At 41.1% G+C, this 16,306-nt stretch overlaps 1 protein-coding gene across 4 annotated transcripts in view; it reads left to right on the top strand.

Moving 5' to 3' along the window:
• Positions 1-16,306, top strand: part of ELAVL1 (ELAV like RNA binding protein 1) — a 79,558-nt gene that overhangs the window by 28,477 nt on the left and 34,775 nt on the right. For all 4 annotated transcript variants that reach the window (XM_050933807.1, XM_050933806.1, XM_050933808.1 and 1 more), the window contains one exon: positions 6,676-6,859. In XM_050933807.1, coding sequence (XP_050789764.1) covers positions 6,688-6,859 — 172 coding nt within the window. In that variant the 5' untranslated portion in view covers positions 6,676-6,687. The remainder of the gene's footprint in view (positions 1-6,675; positions 6,860-16,306) is intronic.

Here is a 16,306-nt window from a genome sequence, read left to right as displayed (position 1 = left end):
TCCTTCTGATGATGAGGAGCTTCGAGAGGTTTGAGGTTTGTTTGAAGGTGAGAAGAGGGAGTTCAGGACAGGTTTTTATTTTTGTTTTGTTTAGGTTGGGGTCCCCATTAAGTATAGGTTGTAGTTGTTTGTTACCCCATATGGGTTTCAGTATGGGGTGGTAGGTGACAACTAGGGGTATGCAGTTGGAGTGGGTTTTATTTCCATATTGAAGCAGATTCTCTTGGGTTATTTGGGTGGCCTGTTCCATGATTCAATCTACTCCCTGGTGGAGTGTCCTTTGTCTGTTAAGATATGTATCCAGTGTGACGTTGCACTCCATATGTTTATGGAAATATCCTTATGAGTGTAAATATAATGTAACTGGGATATGCTTTATACAAGAGGTTTCTTGTAAGGTATTACAAAACTTATAATCTACTGAGTGTGTTCATCCTATTTGTATGAATGTATCATTCTTTTATCTGAAGCAAGAAATATGAAATGTTACTCTGAAGTCCTACTGTAACTGTGCAAAGTGTGGGCCATTAATGGTGGTTTGGAATCTTGATGGCTCCCGTTAGCTAGGACGATTGGTTGTAAATGGCTCTATTTACTTGTAAGCCTTCCTGTATACTATGTGTCAGCCAGTGGGTAATGAAGTCTCACAGGACATGTTCACATGTCACATTATACTGGAATCTATCTTAAACCGGGTGCTTTTCCATTTAGAAGGAAGAATGGGAACCCAGAGAGAGACAAAGGATTCCCGCTTTGTGCCAAAGATATAAAAGGGGGTGAAACAGAACAAAGGTGGCTGCCAGTCATGAAAAATCCCCTAGTTACCAGCTGAGCTGGAGCTAACAAGGAAAGGATTGGGCCCAGACTAAGGAGGAATCGAGTCTGTGAAAGAAGCTTATTGGAACATCTCTGAAGATGAGATTTACCTGTATTCAGTTTCTTAAATGTATTAGGCTTAGACTTGCATGTTTTTGTTTTATTTTGCTTGGTAACTTACTTTGTTCTGTCTATTATTACTTGAAACCACTTAAATCCTACTTTTTATACTTGATGAAATCACTTTTATGTATTAACAAACCCAGAGTAAGTGATTAATATCAGTGCTACAGAGGGTGGACAGTTCATGAGTTTACCCTGTGTAAGCATTATACAGAGTAAAATGGATTTATTTGGGGTTTGGATCCCATTGGGATCTGGGTGCTGAAGAGAGGTAACCTGCTGAGTGGTTTTCAGTTAAAGTCTGCAGCTTGAGGTGTGGTTCAGACCTGAGTCTGTGTTGCAGCAGGCTGACGTGTCTGGCTTAACAAGGCAGGGTTCTGGAGTCGCAAGCTAGCAGGGAAAATGGGCTCAGAGGTAATTACGTCAGGTGACAGTTGCAAGGGGATCTCTGCGACCGAACCTGTCACATCCAGGACTTCATCCTCTGAGCATAATCTGGGGTATCGGAGTGCCTTGCTGTAGAGAACAGATTTCTTGGTGTGTTTGGGTAGTTACTGGATCTATGAAGGTAGGTGTGGTGATCCGTGAGTTTCTAGTACATAGTTTTCTGTAGGATTCCATTGTTGAAGCTGATTGTGGTGTCCAGAAAGTTGATGATCATTTGGGAGTGTCCCAGGGAGAGATTGGTGGTTGAACTTTTGGTGAAAAATCTATGAGGGAGTTCACTGTCTGTCCAGAGGACGAAAATGTTGATGTGCATCAGGTATATCGTTGGTTTTGTGATGCATTTGTCCAGAAATTATTCTTAAAGGTTGGCCATGAAGAGGTTGGCATATTGTGGAGTCATCCTAGTACCCAGAACTGTTCCCATGCTTTGGACAAAGTGTTTATTGTTGAATGTAAAAGTGTTATTGATGAGGATGAAATAGATGAGTTTGGCGATTGTGTTTGGGGTGGATAGCTGTGTGTTGTCCATTGTCTTGGAAATATTTGGGGCAGGCAGGTATGCTGTCATTGTGAGGTGTGTTAGTGTATAGAAAAGTGACATCCTGATGGCAGGGATGGTGTTCTAAGGGAAGTAGTTAATGTTGTGGAGATTGTGGAGGAAGCCAGTTGTGTCCCGGAGAAAGCTGGCCCTTTTTGTGATGAGTGGTTTGAGGATGGTTTCTGAGTCCTGATTTTCCTTCGGTAAGAGTGCTGTGGCCAGATATGATGGTCTGCCTGGATTCCCTTGTTTATGTATCTTGGGAAGCATGTAGAGGGTCCCTGGGGTGGGTTCTTGGGAGGATGAGTTTCCTTGAAGTTGTTCAGGAAAGATTTGATGTCCTTAAATTCCTGGGTGAATTGCAGCATGGACTCTGCTTTGGGTTCTTTATAGTATGGGGGTTTCAGAGAGCTCGTTGACTTAATTAATGTAGTCACTGTCATTGGGGACTATGATGACATTTCATTTGTCAGATTGTTTGATTGCTGTGTGGTTAGATAATCTGATCACCAGATTAGACTTCAGGGACTGTATTGCTGCCCTCTCAAAGGTGGAGAGATGTTTTTTTAAGGATTTCACAGTCAATTTCTCTCATGATGCAATCAATGTAATGATCAAAGGTATGGTTTCATCTGCTCTGTGGTGTCCAGTCAAATTTTTTTTTCCTCCTTATGCGTGTCAATGTGGACGTGGTAATATGAGTGGTGTCCTCATTATGAAAGAATTAATTGAATTCATAACTCTTCTAGATACCAAAAATCACAGGCTGAATAGAGACACTGGTTTTATGGCTTATTACAACAATCTGTAACCTGCTGACAACCCTTCCCTACCTGCCTTCTTTCCCCTCGCCACCCTTCCTTTCCCTCCTGTGACTAGAGGGGTGTTCACAGGCCACTTCACCTTGAATGATCATACAAACATAAGAATAACCATACTGGGTCAGACCGAAGGTCCATCTAGCCCAATATCTTGTCTTCCGACAGTGGCCAGTGCCAGGTGCGCCAGAGGGAATGAACGGAACAGGTAATCATCTCATCCCCCTGTCTCCCATTCCCAGCTTCTGGCAAACAGCCATTGGCTAATAGCCATTGGACCTATCCTCCATGAATTTACCTAGTTCTTTTTTGAACCCTGTTATAGTCTTGGTCTTCACAACATCCTATGGCAAGGATTTTCACAGGTTGACTGCGTTATGTGAAAAAATACTTCCTTTTTTTATGTTTTAAACCTGTTGCCTATTAATTTTGTTTGGTGATCTCTAGTTCTTGTGTTATGAGAAGGAATAAATAACACTTGCTTATATACTTTCTCCACACCACTCATGATTTTATAGACCTCAATCATATTTCTCCTTAGTCATCTCTTTTCCAAGCTGAAAAGTGCCAGCCTTATTAATCTCTCTTCGTAGGGCAGCTGTTACATACCCCTAATCATTTTTGTTGCATTTTATTCCTTTGAAATACATGTAACTTCTTATGCTAAACAATCTGTTGCGTCTCATATTTAGCTGTGACATTATGTACGTTTCTCAGACTAAGGAAGAACTCTGTGTAAGCTCGAAAGCTTGTCTCTCTCTCCAACAGAAGTTGGTCCAGTGAAGGATACTGCTTCCGCCCACCTTGTGTCTTGTAGAAATTTTAGACAAAATGTGATCTCACTGTTGTGTGGTTTTTAAACCATAACACATGAACTTTTTTCAAAGTTAGTGAAAATTTTCATTCACCCTGAGAATTGACCTTCAGTGTTTTGGTAACACAGATTTGAATCTGAACTACAAGGGTAAGTGAAACATAGGCTTGTTGTGGAACTTTTCAGTGGGTTCCAAGGCCAGAAGGCACCATTGTATCTAGTCTGACCTGTATAACAGAGGCTATAGAACGTCCTCAAAATAATTCCTAGAAGAGATCTTGTAGATGAACATCTAAGTTTGATATAAAAATGATCACTATTGAGAATCCACCATGATCTTTCATAAATTATTCCAGTGTTTAATTGCTCTCACTGTTAAATGTGCACTTTATTTTGCAGTCTGAATTTGTCCAGCTTCAACTTCTAGCCATTGGATCATGGTATACCTTTCTCTTCATCCTGAAGAATGCAAAGCCTACTGGTAGTCAGACCAGGAGAGTGTATGGAGTTTAGTATTTCTGAAGTTAAAAGGAATAAGAGCACTGTGGCTAAAAGGTTAAAATAGCTTCAGCACTTTCAGTGGCTGTCATGAGGGTGTTACACTGGGAAGGAAGGATGGTAGTAGAAAAATCTAGTGTGAAGTGCATATCAGTTGAGGGGTGGATGTTTGCATACCTTTATTTATATATAAGTATATTGAATCAAGGTACTCGGATTCCATGGTGACAAGCGTAACATGAATTTAAACATTTTTAATGTTAAAAGTGTATAGGTCTAGTAGTTTCGTAAGTTTGTATGGTGCATGGCAAGACTACGGAGTAGAAAATTTTGCATCTGTATACTGTCCAAAGTGTAAGGTTTTTTTACATTTTACTTTTAACTCAGAATTTTTTGGTATTTCAATGTTTTTAACACTTGCAAATCTCCTGAAAATTGGTGGTGGTACATATTTCCATCTAGAACTCCAGTTTAACATAGTGCTGCACTCTGGGTTAAATTTTAATCTTGTATGCTGAAAGGTTCCTTGTGTAATAAGGAACTTTTTTTTAATGTAACTTATTACAAAATCTGTGCGTAGGGTGCTGTAAAAAAGAATACTAATATATAGTGACCAAAAGGGACTGGTTCTGCTTTATATAACTGGTGATGGGAGTGATTTGGTAAGTTGAAGTTGGAATTAATTTCTACAGGGAAGATTTAATAACTATGAGTGTGCTCATGGACATAGATTTATTTTGAAAATGTTGTAATTGGCCAGACATAAGGTCATGCCAGTGCACCAATTCCTAGTTGTGTACAGTAGGGGCCTCCATCACTTAAGAATATTCTTTATGCCTATTGTTTTTAAATAACCATCCGCTTAGGCATCCTTCTGCTCAGCAGGAGCTGTTGCAGCCCTTTTGGCATAGGGGAAGGAGTGCCAGGCTGAGAGCTGGGATTCTGAGTTTTAGTCCCGATTCTGTGCACTTCACAGCCTTTGTATGTAGCCTTGTAACTCAGTAACTCCTAGTTTAGGAGGCAGGGAAGTATAATTCCCAACTCCCCCCACACACTGAGAGTTGCACAAGATAATGTCAAGCAGCTGGGAAAATAACCTAGTCCTAATTTCAGAGGGATGGCTGCGTTAGTCTCTATCAGTAGAAACAACAGAGTGGGTTTTAGCCCATGAAAGCTTATGCCCAAATAAACTTGTTAGTCTCTAAGCCCACGTCCAGACTAACCCGCGGCATCGGCGGGTTAAAATCGATTGCTCGGGGATCGATATATCGCGTCTAGTCTGGACGCGATGTATCGATCCCCGAGCGCGCTTACATCGATTCCGGAACTCCATCAACCCGAACGGAGTTCCGGAATCGACACGGAGAGCCGCGGACGTCGATGCCGCGCCGTCCAGACGGGTGAGTACCTCGATTTTAGAAATTCGACTTCAGCTACGTTATTCACGTAGCTGAAGTTGCGTATCTAAAATCGATTTTAATACCCTAGTCTGGACGTGGCCTAAGGTGCCACAGGGACTCTAGTCTCTAATGTTGCAGACCAAGTCTCAGCCATCTAGCTACTTTGTTTTTGAGAATGCATGTGCCAGACCTGTGTGTTTTGTCTGGGCTTTCTATAAACACTAGGCCCCATTTCCCTCCTGAGCCAGGTATAGAACCTGGCAATTCTGATTCTCAACATTCCCAGATAGTTGTGTAAGTCACTGCCCTTCGGGTGGCTGGCCCACATATTGGGTAACAGCGTGATACTGTGACCAGTTATTCATTTAGCTCAAGTCGTACATCTCTGTTGTGGATTAAAAAGTTCTCGATTCAAGTCCTGGTGATGACTTAAGTTGAGTAGGGAGGTCAGTATGACTTCCAATGAAACTTCTGGTTTTTTTTTTCTAAACTTAAATTGTAATAAAAAACCCCCACCCCTGTTAAAAGCATGCTTGAGTTTCAAAGTCAAGCCCTAAATTAGGAAATGCCAGAATTAAGATTCTTATGCAATCTTAATTTGCGTTTTCTGCATGTATTATGAATGATTAAAGTCTTGATGTGGTCACATGCTGTCAGTTCTACAACACCCAGGCCTCATTCTGTATAAAGGCTGGACAGTGTTTAAAGGCAGAAGTTTGTAAGAAAATAACTTGTAGTTAAGGCACTGGACTGGAACCCAAGAGAACTAGCTTCTATTTCAGTCTCTGCCATAGATTTCTGATGTTACGTTGGGTGAAGCTGTTGCCCCTGCAATCTGAGTTTAGCTCCTTGCTCATATGTATTATAATAGCAACTCTTTTAACAGTTTTGTGTGTGTGGTTTGTCATACATTGAAATGTACCTAAAATCTATTTGCACTCTTGGTTTTTTTTTCTTTTCTTTTTTTCCAGTTTATTGAAATGAACATCTGGGGGGCTTTTCAGTGGTTCACGTTTGTTAGCTTGAGAGAATGAAAGTCTGGAATTTTTTTGAAAAACACTGGACTTTTCCTTTAGGAAATTAAGATAATATATAGTTTTGAAATAGCTACTTGTTTTCATCTTCCTAAAGTAAAAAGCTTTCAATTGAATACAGGCAGAGAAAGTTCAATTAATTTTAAAATGAAGTTGTAGACCTCATTTGTGATTTTTCTCTTTGCAGATATTTTATAGAATGTCTAATGGTTATGAAGATCACATGGCTGAAGATTGCAGGGATGATATTGGTAGAACAAATTTAATCGTGAACTACCTCCCTCAAAACATGACACAGGATGAGTTACGAAGTCTGTTTAGCAGTATTGGCGAAGTTGAATCTGCTAAACTTATTCGGGACAAAGTTGCAGGTATAATCTAGTCTGTAAGAGTTTTTGCTTTGTGGTAGACTGCTTGCTCAAACCCTTGACTAAATGCAATTCAGGTAGATATTTTGGATATCTGTGTATATTGTCTGCAGCGAACAGGAATGAACGCAACTAGATTTAATGCAATGTTAAGATTAAGAAATAAAGTATTATAAAGTCAAGGTATTTCATAAATGAAGAAGCTAAATTCATCTCTTGGATTAGGAGGTGCAACTCACTAATTTAAATCAGACCCTGGTGTGAACAGGTCTCTTCAACCCATAAATTCTTGACCTTACTGAATAAGGTGAGACATAGACTGTGCAAACATTCAGAGTCTTCAAAACAGGAAAATACTACATGTTCAACGTGCCTTATGTATTGTTGCAGGATAACCTTACTTTAAGGAATTTTCTTATTTGAGTGCTTTATTTTGTGACCTTAACATTGCTCTAATGCTAATTCCATTTTAACTTCCCAAGCTCTTTAAGGAAGAAGGCAGGATGGGACTCAGGGAAAAGTAATAAACACAGAGCTGCTTAGACTTGATGGTTCTTTGAAATTCAGCAAATGAAATCAGAGCCATAACTTTCTTGATGCACCTGTTTAGTTTATTAGCTAACAAGGTTCACTAGCAGAGCTTTTATCAGCTTCTTGGTGTGGAAATGAGGTGGTTAGAGTATAAAGGCACTGTAATTTTTGACATGCTAAGCAGTTTCCTATATTTACAAGTTCTGCTCATCCTTGTTCAGAATCTTTTGAGTTTACAGTTTCCTGCTTCCGTAGATGAGGTTGTAAATTCCTATAACTAAGTAGCTGTGCAGCTAACTGACTGTGGATACGTGTTTGCCAACACTCATGTCTAAGCATGCAGTTAACAACCTAGTGGAATTTTGTACAGCACTTCGTGAATCCTGCATTTCAAAGATTCCTACTTGCTTCTTCAAAATTAGCAAAGCCTATATTGTTCTTTAAGGGCTATATGTATACCAAGTCTGAAGCTTCAAAATTCAGTGGCTAAGTTATCTTCATAAATAAAAATTAATATTTGTACAGAATGTCAGTTTTGCTAGAGACGAAGCATGTAAAATTTTATGCAGAAGGTGAATATTTTAGAAAGCATGCATGTGAGAACAGGTTACTTCAGCGGAAATGGCTTTGCAACTTTAGTTACAACATTGACTGGTATGACTTCTGATCCCTGTTCTCATTTTTTCCAGAACTTTTCAGAGTCCTTCTTTAGCTGAAACTACATTATATGGCATGTGGATATGTGGGTAGTATGAGCAGAACTAGTTCATGAGGGGTTTACACAGAAGCTTGACAATGTAGGGATGGAGAAGACCTGTGATAGTAAGCCATCCAGTCCATTTCCCAGTCAGTGCAGAACTGAATTCTACAGCACATTGTCCATTATTTTGTTCAGAATAGTTTAAAATATCTTAAGCACTATAACTGGGACTAGAGACATTCCACCACATTCTTGGGGAATCTACTTTGCAACCTTATACATTAACTGACAGGAATGTTTTTTTCCTGGTCGTCATAATTGTTCCATTCCTTAATTACTCCTAGCTAGATAATCTTTGTGTTAGACTAAAACACTTATTAACCAAAGGCTGATATGAAAGATGGAGAGTGGAGAGCCAACAGTGAGGCCTGTAACTGAATAGCAAGCCCAGCCACGCACCTCATTCATCTCCTGGGGAGGAGGAATTCATCTCTAGATTTGCCTGTGGATCCAGCTGATGGGCTTGGGCTTGGTCTTCCACATCAGCTTCTGTCTCCTGAGCATCCAAGCTAAATCTGAAGAGCTTTCCATTTTCCTTTCTCTTGCCCACTCTTACTCTTTTGGCTTTTTGGAGGGAAGAGACTTTTTCCCCTCCTCCTTCCCTTTCCACTACCACTGCATCCCATTCTGGAGGGTCTGGTGTGGAGTTTTTGGTGTTTTATCGCCTCATCTGGCTTGTGTTTTTGGATCGTCCTTTGCTATGAATAGCTCCAATACTTGACTATTTCATCACTTTCCCAAGCGGCTATAGGGTGGAATCTGTGAGCAGCAGCACAGACGTTGGAGCTGTACGCAGATTTGAGAAGACATTAGTCATCGGTTAGCATTTGGAAGATGATCTTTGCTCCTTATGATGATGATTTTTATTTAGTCTTGTTTTCTGCAGAAATGATGACCTAGACCTTCTTACGAGGGAAAACTACTTATTGTTAATGAGTGGATTTTTCATCTCTTGGCAATTCCTGTCCATCTTTGATGTCTTAATCCTTCAAATATTGTTTTTGGAAATTGTCTCAAGTATGACTCTCTTCTTAGTTGCTACTTGAATTGTGAGAGATTTAGTTATTCTAGTATCGGAGGGGTAGCTGTTAGTCTGGATTTGTAAAAACAGCAAAGAGTCCTGTGGCACCTTATAGACTGACAGACGTTTTGAAGCATGAGCATCCGACGAAGTGGGTATTCACCCATGAAAGCTCATGCTCCAAAATGTCTGTTAGTCTATAAGGTGCCACAGGACTCTTCGCTGCTTTTAGTTATTCTAATCTTACCTCTTGAATTAATCCGTCTGACCACTGTTGTTGCTGTTAACTGTATTCCAGTGCATCATTGTGTCTCTGGTAATATAAGATCACACTTAGAATAAATGTTCTGCGCTGGACACGAGCAAACTAGAAAGAGTTATTACATACCTAGGTTTATATATATTATAATATATTTATATTTTTAGGGCCAGAAAAGACAACTGTGAGCATGGTCTGGCCTGCATAACACAGGCTGAAGAATTCATATGGTAATTCCTGTATTGAAGGAAATTATTTGTCCCTACTATATAAATGAACACTTTCAGGCCCAGTAATTTGTGATTGAGTTAGATATGCAACCTCTCTATCTAGACTTCAAGTGATAATGAATTTACCTCATCCCTTATTGGTAATTACTCTTTCTTTTAAGAATTTGTCTTATTTCCTGTTTGAATTTTTCTAAATTTAATTTACAGGCATTGGATCTTGTTACGCAGTCTCTGCTTGATTAGTCCCCTAGTATCAGGTACTTTCTACCTCAGTAGGTGCCTGTAGACTATGATCAAGACCTTTAACTTTTTTTGCTTAGCTACATTGAACTTCTTAAGTTTCTCATTGTACAACATATATTCCATTCCTTGAATCACTTTCATAGCTCTTTTCTGAACTCTCTCTCCAATTTTTTCCGTCTCTTTTTGAAGTATGGGTATCAGAACTGGATGCGGTGTTCCATTAGCGGTCTCCTAGTGCTGTATATGCAAGTGATTCTGTCTCCCTATGCTTAACTAGATCCCTGTGTATACATCCAAGGATCTCATTAGCCTTTTTTGCCATAACATCCTTCTTGTCTTCAGGTGGCCTACTACAATGACCCTAAGTACTTCGCAGTCATTGTTTTCAAGAATAGTTACTCATCCTGTAAATACTGGCCTATATTTTTGTTCCTAAATCTATGAACTTGCATTTGGCTATATTGAAATTCATGGTTTCAACTTATTCTACATAATTTACCAAGCAATGTAGACTACTCTGTGTGAGTTGTTTACTACTACAATTTTTCAGTCATCCTCAAACTTTGTCTGCAAAGACTTTTTATATTCCAGGTCATTGATATTAAAAAAAAATATGTTAAATGACATAAGGCTGAGAAAGATGAGGCAGGAACCCTCTAGAACAGTGGTTCTTAAGCTATGGGGCAGGCCTCCCAAGGGAGGAGCAGGAACGTGTCAAGGGAGGCGCAAGGGGTGTGTGTGTGTGAGATTTATTTATATTTTTTGAGAGCTCTGGCTGTCAATCTCGGTCGCTGGGGCTCGTGCAGAAGTGCCATGCACATTTGGGAGGTGGGGATAAAGGGACAGCTGGATCCCTGCCATCCCGGGCTGACAGCTGGAGCCCTGCCACCTGGGCTCAGGGTCTCCTCCCTCCAACAGCCCGGGCTCCCCCCATCTCCCATTGCACCAGTCTCTCACTAAGAAGTGACAGGACCCTGGCTGTCAGCCCTAGGTTAGCAGGAGCAGTGCAGAAATAAGCATGACAGTGAGGTGCTAAGTCTGTTGTGAAAAGTGATATTGACGAATGTGACTTTTCACATTGCCACCCTTACGTCTGTGCTGGTGCTGGCGTGGCGCTACCTTCAGAGCTGGGCACCTGGCCAGCAGCTGCTGTTCTCTGCTCTGCTTTCAGAACAGGGTTGCAGTATATGTACTTGGGGTGAGGGTAGTAAACTACTACAGATACAAAGAAGGGGTGGCCCGATCAATTAACTTTGAGAATCACTGCTCTAGAAGTACCCCCACTATTTGATCATTCTCTATTAATGATTGCATTTTGAGATGTTAGCCTATTTTAATTTATCTAACAAGTATCATGGAGCGATTCTCAAACTGAGGGTCAAGACCCCTCGGGGTTGTGAGGTTATTACATGAAGGGTTGCGAGCTGTCAGCCTCCAGCCCAAAGCCCACTTTGCCTCCAGCATTTATAATGGTGTTAAATGTATTTAAAAAGTGGTTTTTAATTGATAAGGGGGGGGGGGGTTGCACTCAGAGGCTTGCTGTGTGAAAGAGGTCACCAGGACAAAAGTCTGAGAACCACTGATTTAATATAATAGAGACTTATTAATCTGAGGTAATACGTCATATGCCTTACAGATATCACAGTATATTCTATCAAGTTACCTTGATCAACCACATTTGAAATGTTGTTAAAAAAAATCAAGTTTGCTTGACAACACCTATTTTCCATTAAGCTATGTTGATAGTCATTTAATTATATTTCCATCTTCTCTTTATTGATAGTCCCACATCATCTGTTCCATTATTTTTGCCTGACATTGAGGCCAAACAAACTAACTTGTAATTAGCTACTCATCCTGTTTTATTCTTTAAATATTGTCAGAACATTGCCTTTCTTCTTGGTCTCTGGAATTTATTTTCCAAGCTTTATTTAACTAACACCAGTGGCCTGCAGACTCTTGAGTGCAACATTTCCAGATCTGTTGATTGAAAGCTTTTAACTTTAGTAGAAGCTGCTTAACACCCTCCTTGGTTACTGCTGGAATGATGCCGTTATGAGGTGGATACATTATCTAGCTTTGTTCCTCATGCAGAATAAACATTAACCAAATGCTTTTACCTTCTGTGCATCGTTGACTATTTTACCATCTCAGTCTAGTAAAGATCTGTATAACTGGTAGGATTTCTTTTGCTTCATGATTCATTAAGAATATTCTTCCTTATTGTCCTTTAACCTGTTAGCCATTATTACTCCATTGGTACTTTTAACTTATTTTACGAGTCAACTGCAATTCTTAACTTCTAGTTTATATTAATTGCAATCCATTTCCCTTTTTTCCGTTTGCTGATTGCTACATGCTGACTTATATTTTATTGTTCCTTTCATATTCTCTCAGCCAAGATGCCCCTCTAACTGAAGCATTATGCTCCTACTCAGTATTTCATATAATTATTTTTAGCTTTGAGAAATGGCCCTTTTAGAATGCCATGAATCTGTTACTGGCTGGGACTGTATTCTGTTTTCACACAGCAAATAAGATCATGGTCACTTGTACTGAGGCATCTGCTAACTCTCTCTCTTTATTTTGCTGAGCAATGCATCTTTGTCCCTTAAATAAAATTCTATAAATCTTTGTTTAGTGTCTTTTTTTTGAACCCTTTTTGCTAACAAATGGCTGTCTTTAGTTACATTTTCCATATAGTTAAATATCATTGCCAGTTATCCTCATATTGGGGGGAGGGATAGCTCAGTGGTTTGAGCATTGGCCTGCTAAACCCAGAGTTGTGAGTTCAGTCCTTGAGGGGGCCACTTAGGGATCTGGGGCAAAAATCAGTACTTGGTCCTGCTTGTGAAGGCAAGGGGCTGGACTCCAGTTCTAGGAAATAGGTATATCTCCAATTATTATTTTTTTCTAACTGTTGAAGAAATTAGTGTTTAAGCAATGTTATTAACTATTTCTCTATCTTTCCCATTACATTTGCGATTATCTCATTCAAAATTGCCGTGTTTTCCCAGAGGTTAATGGCTTTTAAGCTACTTGTGCCTAAGTAGAGAAGGAACTGCTTTCCTAGAGGGCTACATCCAGAGTTACCTTCCAAAGTTTTAGTAACTAGTATCTAAAGCCACTACTTTAGGGCATAATCTAACCTCTAACTTCTGGGGTTTAGGAGGAAACTTCCCTGGGAGCAGGTTGTCCCCATATCTGTTCAGGTTTTTTGGGTATCTTGTGGCCAATGCCAGCTGCGTCAGTTTTAGAGCTAGGATACTGAACTAGATGGAGCACTCCCCTTGAATTTCTGTGTTCTGTTGGAGTGGTTATGCTTCTGTGCTTGCTTCAAAGCAATCATCTGACTTCTGTGCAGTGTGTCAGGGCTGAGGGTTTTGTCCTGGGAGCCTTTGCATTGCTTAGATGGTTGATTAACTCCTCAAAGGAGATTGAACTTCCAAGTTCTGTTTGATTGTCACATCACACTTGGAGGTCTTGGTGGCTGGCTTGGTTGGAAGGTTGGGAACCATGGAAATTTCTCCTGGCTTGATGCAGAAAACTGTACCTCAAGCCTGTTTTGTGCTGCTGTTTTGTGGATATGTAACACCCTTGTCTTGATATAATTCATGTCAATGGTTACCCAAGGTTCATAGGCTATCCCAGCCCCCCTTAACAATGCTTCAGCCTATCACTTAATTGGGGGCAAAGGGATAGTGCTGAAAAGAAATATGACTGTTTAGAGTGTGATGGGCTGCTGATTCCTCAAAAGCTATGTAAATATCCACTGAGGAGGAAGACAAAGGCAATGTCTGTCCAGGATGATCTTACTTTTGCCCACTTTCTGAAGCAGCCCCAATGCGCTTCCTAAACCACAAGCCCATCCTTTCTCTTCCTGTAGTTCTCTGCTTTATTTGTTACATACCTTTGAGTGAGGCAGGGGTGTGGTGAGGGCTTCAGATAACTGCCTCATTGGGGGCATAGCTGCACATTCAGCGCTGCAGCGGCACAGCTGGATGATACCGCTGCAGCGTGTCTGGTGAAGATGCTCTCTCAATAAAACTGCCTCAGTGAACGGCAGCAGCTGTGACTGCAGGACAAGCTCTTCCACCAATGTACACTATGCACACGAGCACTTATGTCCATGTAACTTATGTTGCTTGGTGGTGGTTTATTCACACCCCTGTGTGATATAAGTTATACCGATTATAAGCTGTAGTGTAGATATAGCCTTAGTATGTATTCTAGGCATTGATTTGAGGCCCAGGTTCTGTGGGACAAGAAAATAATGTCATGTCATTGGGGCAAAATTAAGGAAGAAGGGGCAGCCTTTATTATGCAAATTTAAATGATTTCCCCCTTAAAATAACTGTTTGTTTAGAAAGTAGTTTAGCAATTTTACAAATCTCTCTACCACACAAGCACCACAAGTATAATAGTAACAATTACAAAAAATCATTTTGTTTATTGTTTAGAGAAATCTTATACAAAAATAGTCACTGGTGAACCTCCTTGTCACCAAGGACTTTTTTTCTGCTTTAAACTGAAAAGACAGTTTTTCTTCAAGTGATTGGTCCCTACTGTATTCCCGTGAGGGCTTATACATGTGCACCATGTGTTTTTGGATTTGGAGATTTTTTTCAGGTAATAGTGTTCATTGATCCGCATATGCACCCATGGCTTGCCTCATGGTTTTGTCTGAGGTGATAAAGGGCGGACTGGACCAATCACATCTCTGGTTCCTTCTGATTGCCACATGGTCCAGGTTGAAACTATTAGTGTCCTCTTGCGTGTGATGCACTTTATTGTTTTAAAAAAAAATGTGCATAGTTTTACAGTTTTTACCATTTCTGTAGATTTTATAGTAGTTTTAGTAGTTTGTTAGGAGGATCGGGGTTCCTTTTTGGGATGTTTTGTTCCCAGTGAACACCCACCACCACCACCCATGTGCGGCTACTGGCATATACAGAGAACCCCAGGCTTTAAAATCTGCGCCTCCTGCCTGCATTCCTTCTTGGTCAGCTATGAACATCAACACTGCATATATTGCTTAGAAGAAGCCCACATTTCATCCTGTTGCAGTATCTGCCAGTTCTTCCCAAGCCATACCCAGACTTTCCACCTCCAGAAGTACCTCATGGAAGTTGCCATGAAACCTCACTTTGACCCTGGCCAGGCAACCCCCTGTATGTCAACCTGAGGCTACCAGCAGTGTGCCTTCAACTATGAAGTTAGAGGCCGGCACCAGCAGTACCACCATTGTGGACCACGTGCCGGGACCTAGTTAGGAGACAAGGAGACGTGCACATAAGCATGGCAGTATGTCTTCTTCTAAACCTAAGAAGGGAGAGACTCCCTCTGTGAGTTCTAGTCATGGGGACGGAGTGCAACCTAAAGTGCACAAACATGAAAAGAAGCTGCATAAATCCACAGATCCACCAGTACTGAGTGTGGACCGGCATACACAAGCCAACATTAGCATCGCTCAGAGCCAGAGAGCCATAAGCTTCAAGGAAGACCACCGCTCCCATTTTGGTTTGGGGGACTGAGGAAACAGTCTTGAATCCAGGGAGGTTGGGAAAAGTACCAGAACCCTAGTAAGTGTTTTGTTCTGGGAGTACCAAGGTCCCCATGCTTTCTGGAGCCCTCTACTTCCAGGGAGACATTATATCTGGCATCAGACATGCCACATCTGAGGCACTCCTCTCCCCTCACTCCAGCAGTGCACATGCTTCTGCCAGCTCTGATGGTACTGCTGATGGAACTGGTCTCCGAGTTTTCATCTTCAAAGAACTTGGATGAGGGTTAGGGACCATCTATCCCTTTCTGCCACTATGAGTATGCACTGAGGGCTTCTATATTATGACAGTATTCTCCATTCCAGCTGCTATGGAGCCACTGGCTTCCTCGCACCAAAGGGCCTTCCTTGGCACCCTCTGGATCCATCCTTCTGGCCCTATTGGGGATCCTGGCCCCAATACCTTCTCTCAGAACCTGTCCATTTTGTCAGGAAGGCTTCACATATTTCACCATCTGAGGTGCATTCGAGTTAACGTTTGGAACCTGTAATGGAAGATGAGCGTTTCAGACGGTACTGCTGGAACAGGAGAAATTCCCATCATCCTCTCCTGATGTGGCAGTGGTTTTAACGTCCTGCCCATCTTCTGATGACTACTAGCAATTCCAGGATCTCCTAAGTGGAGTGGCTGGAGAACTTCACATTCCCCTGGAGAAGATCCAAGACACTCAGCATAAGCTGCTGGATATACTTCTCTCAGAGCGACTCTGCTTGGCCTCAATATCAATCAACGATGTCATCCTTGAGCCAGCTCACACAGTTTGGTATACGCCTACCCGAAAGGGGGGCAGAAAAAGATACTATGTACCAGTCAAGGGGTCTGAGTTTCTGTTCTCACATCCA

This window comes from Gopherus flavomarginatus, chromosome 24 (assembly GCF_025201925.1).
Source record: "Gopherus flavomarginatus isolate rGopFla2 chromosome 24, rGopFla2.mat.asm, whole genome shotgun sequence".
NCBI lineage: Eukaryota > Metazoa > Chordata > Testudines > Testudinidae > Gopherus > Gopherus flavomarginatus.
The sequence above is the reverse complement of the archived record's forward strand: the minus strand, read 5'-3'. Positions and strand labels throughout refer to the sequence as shown.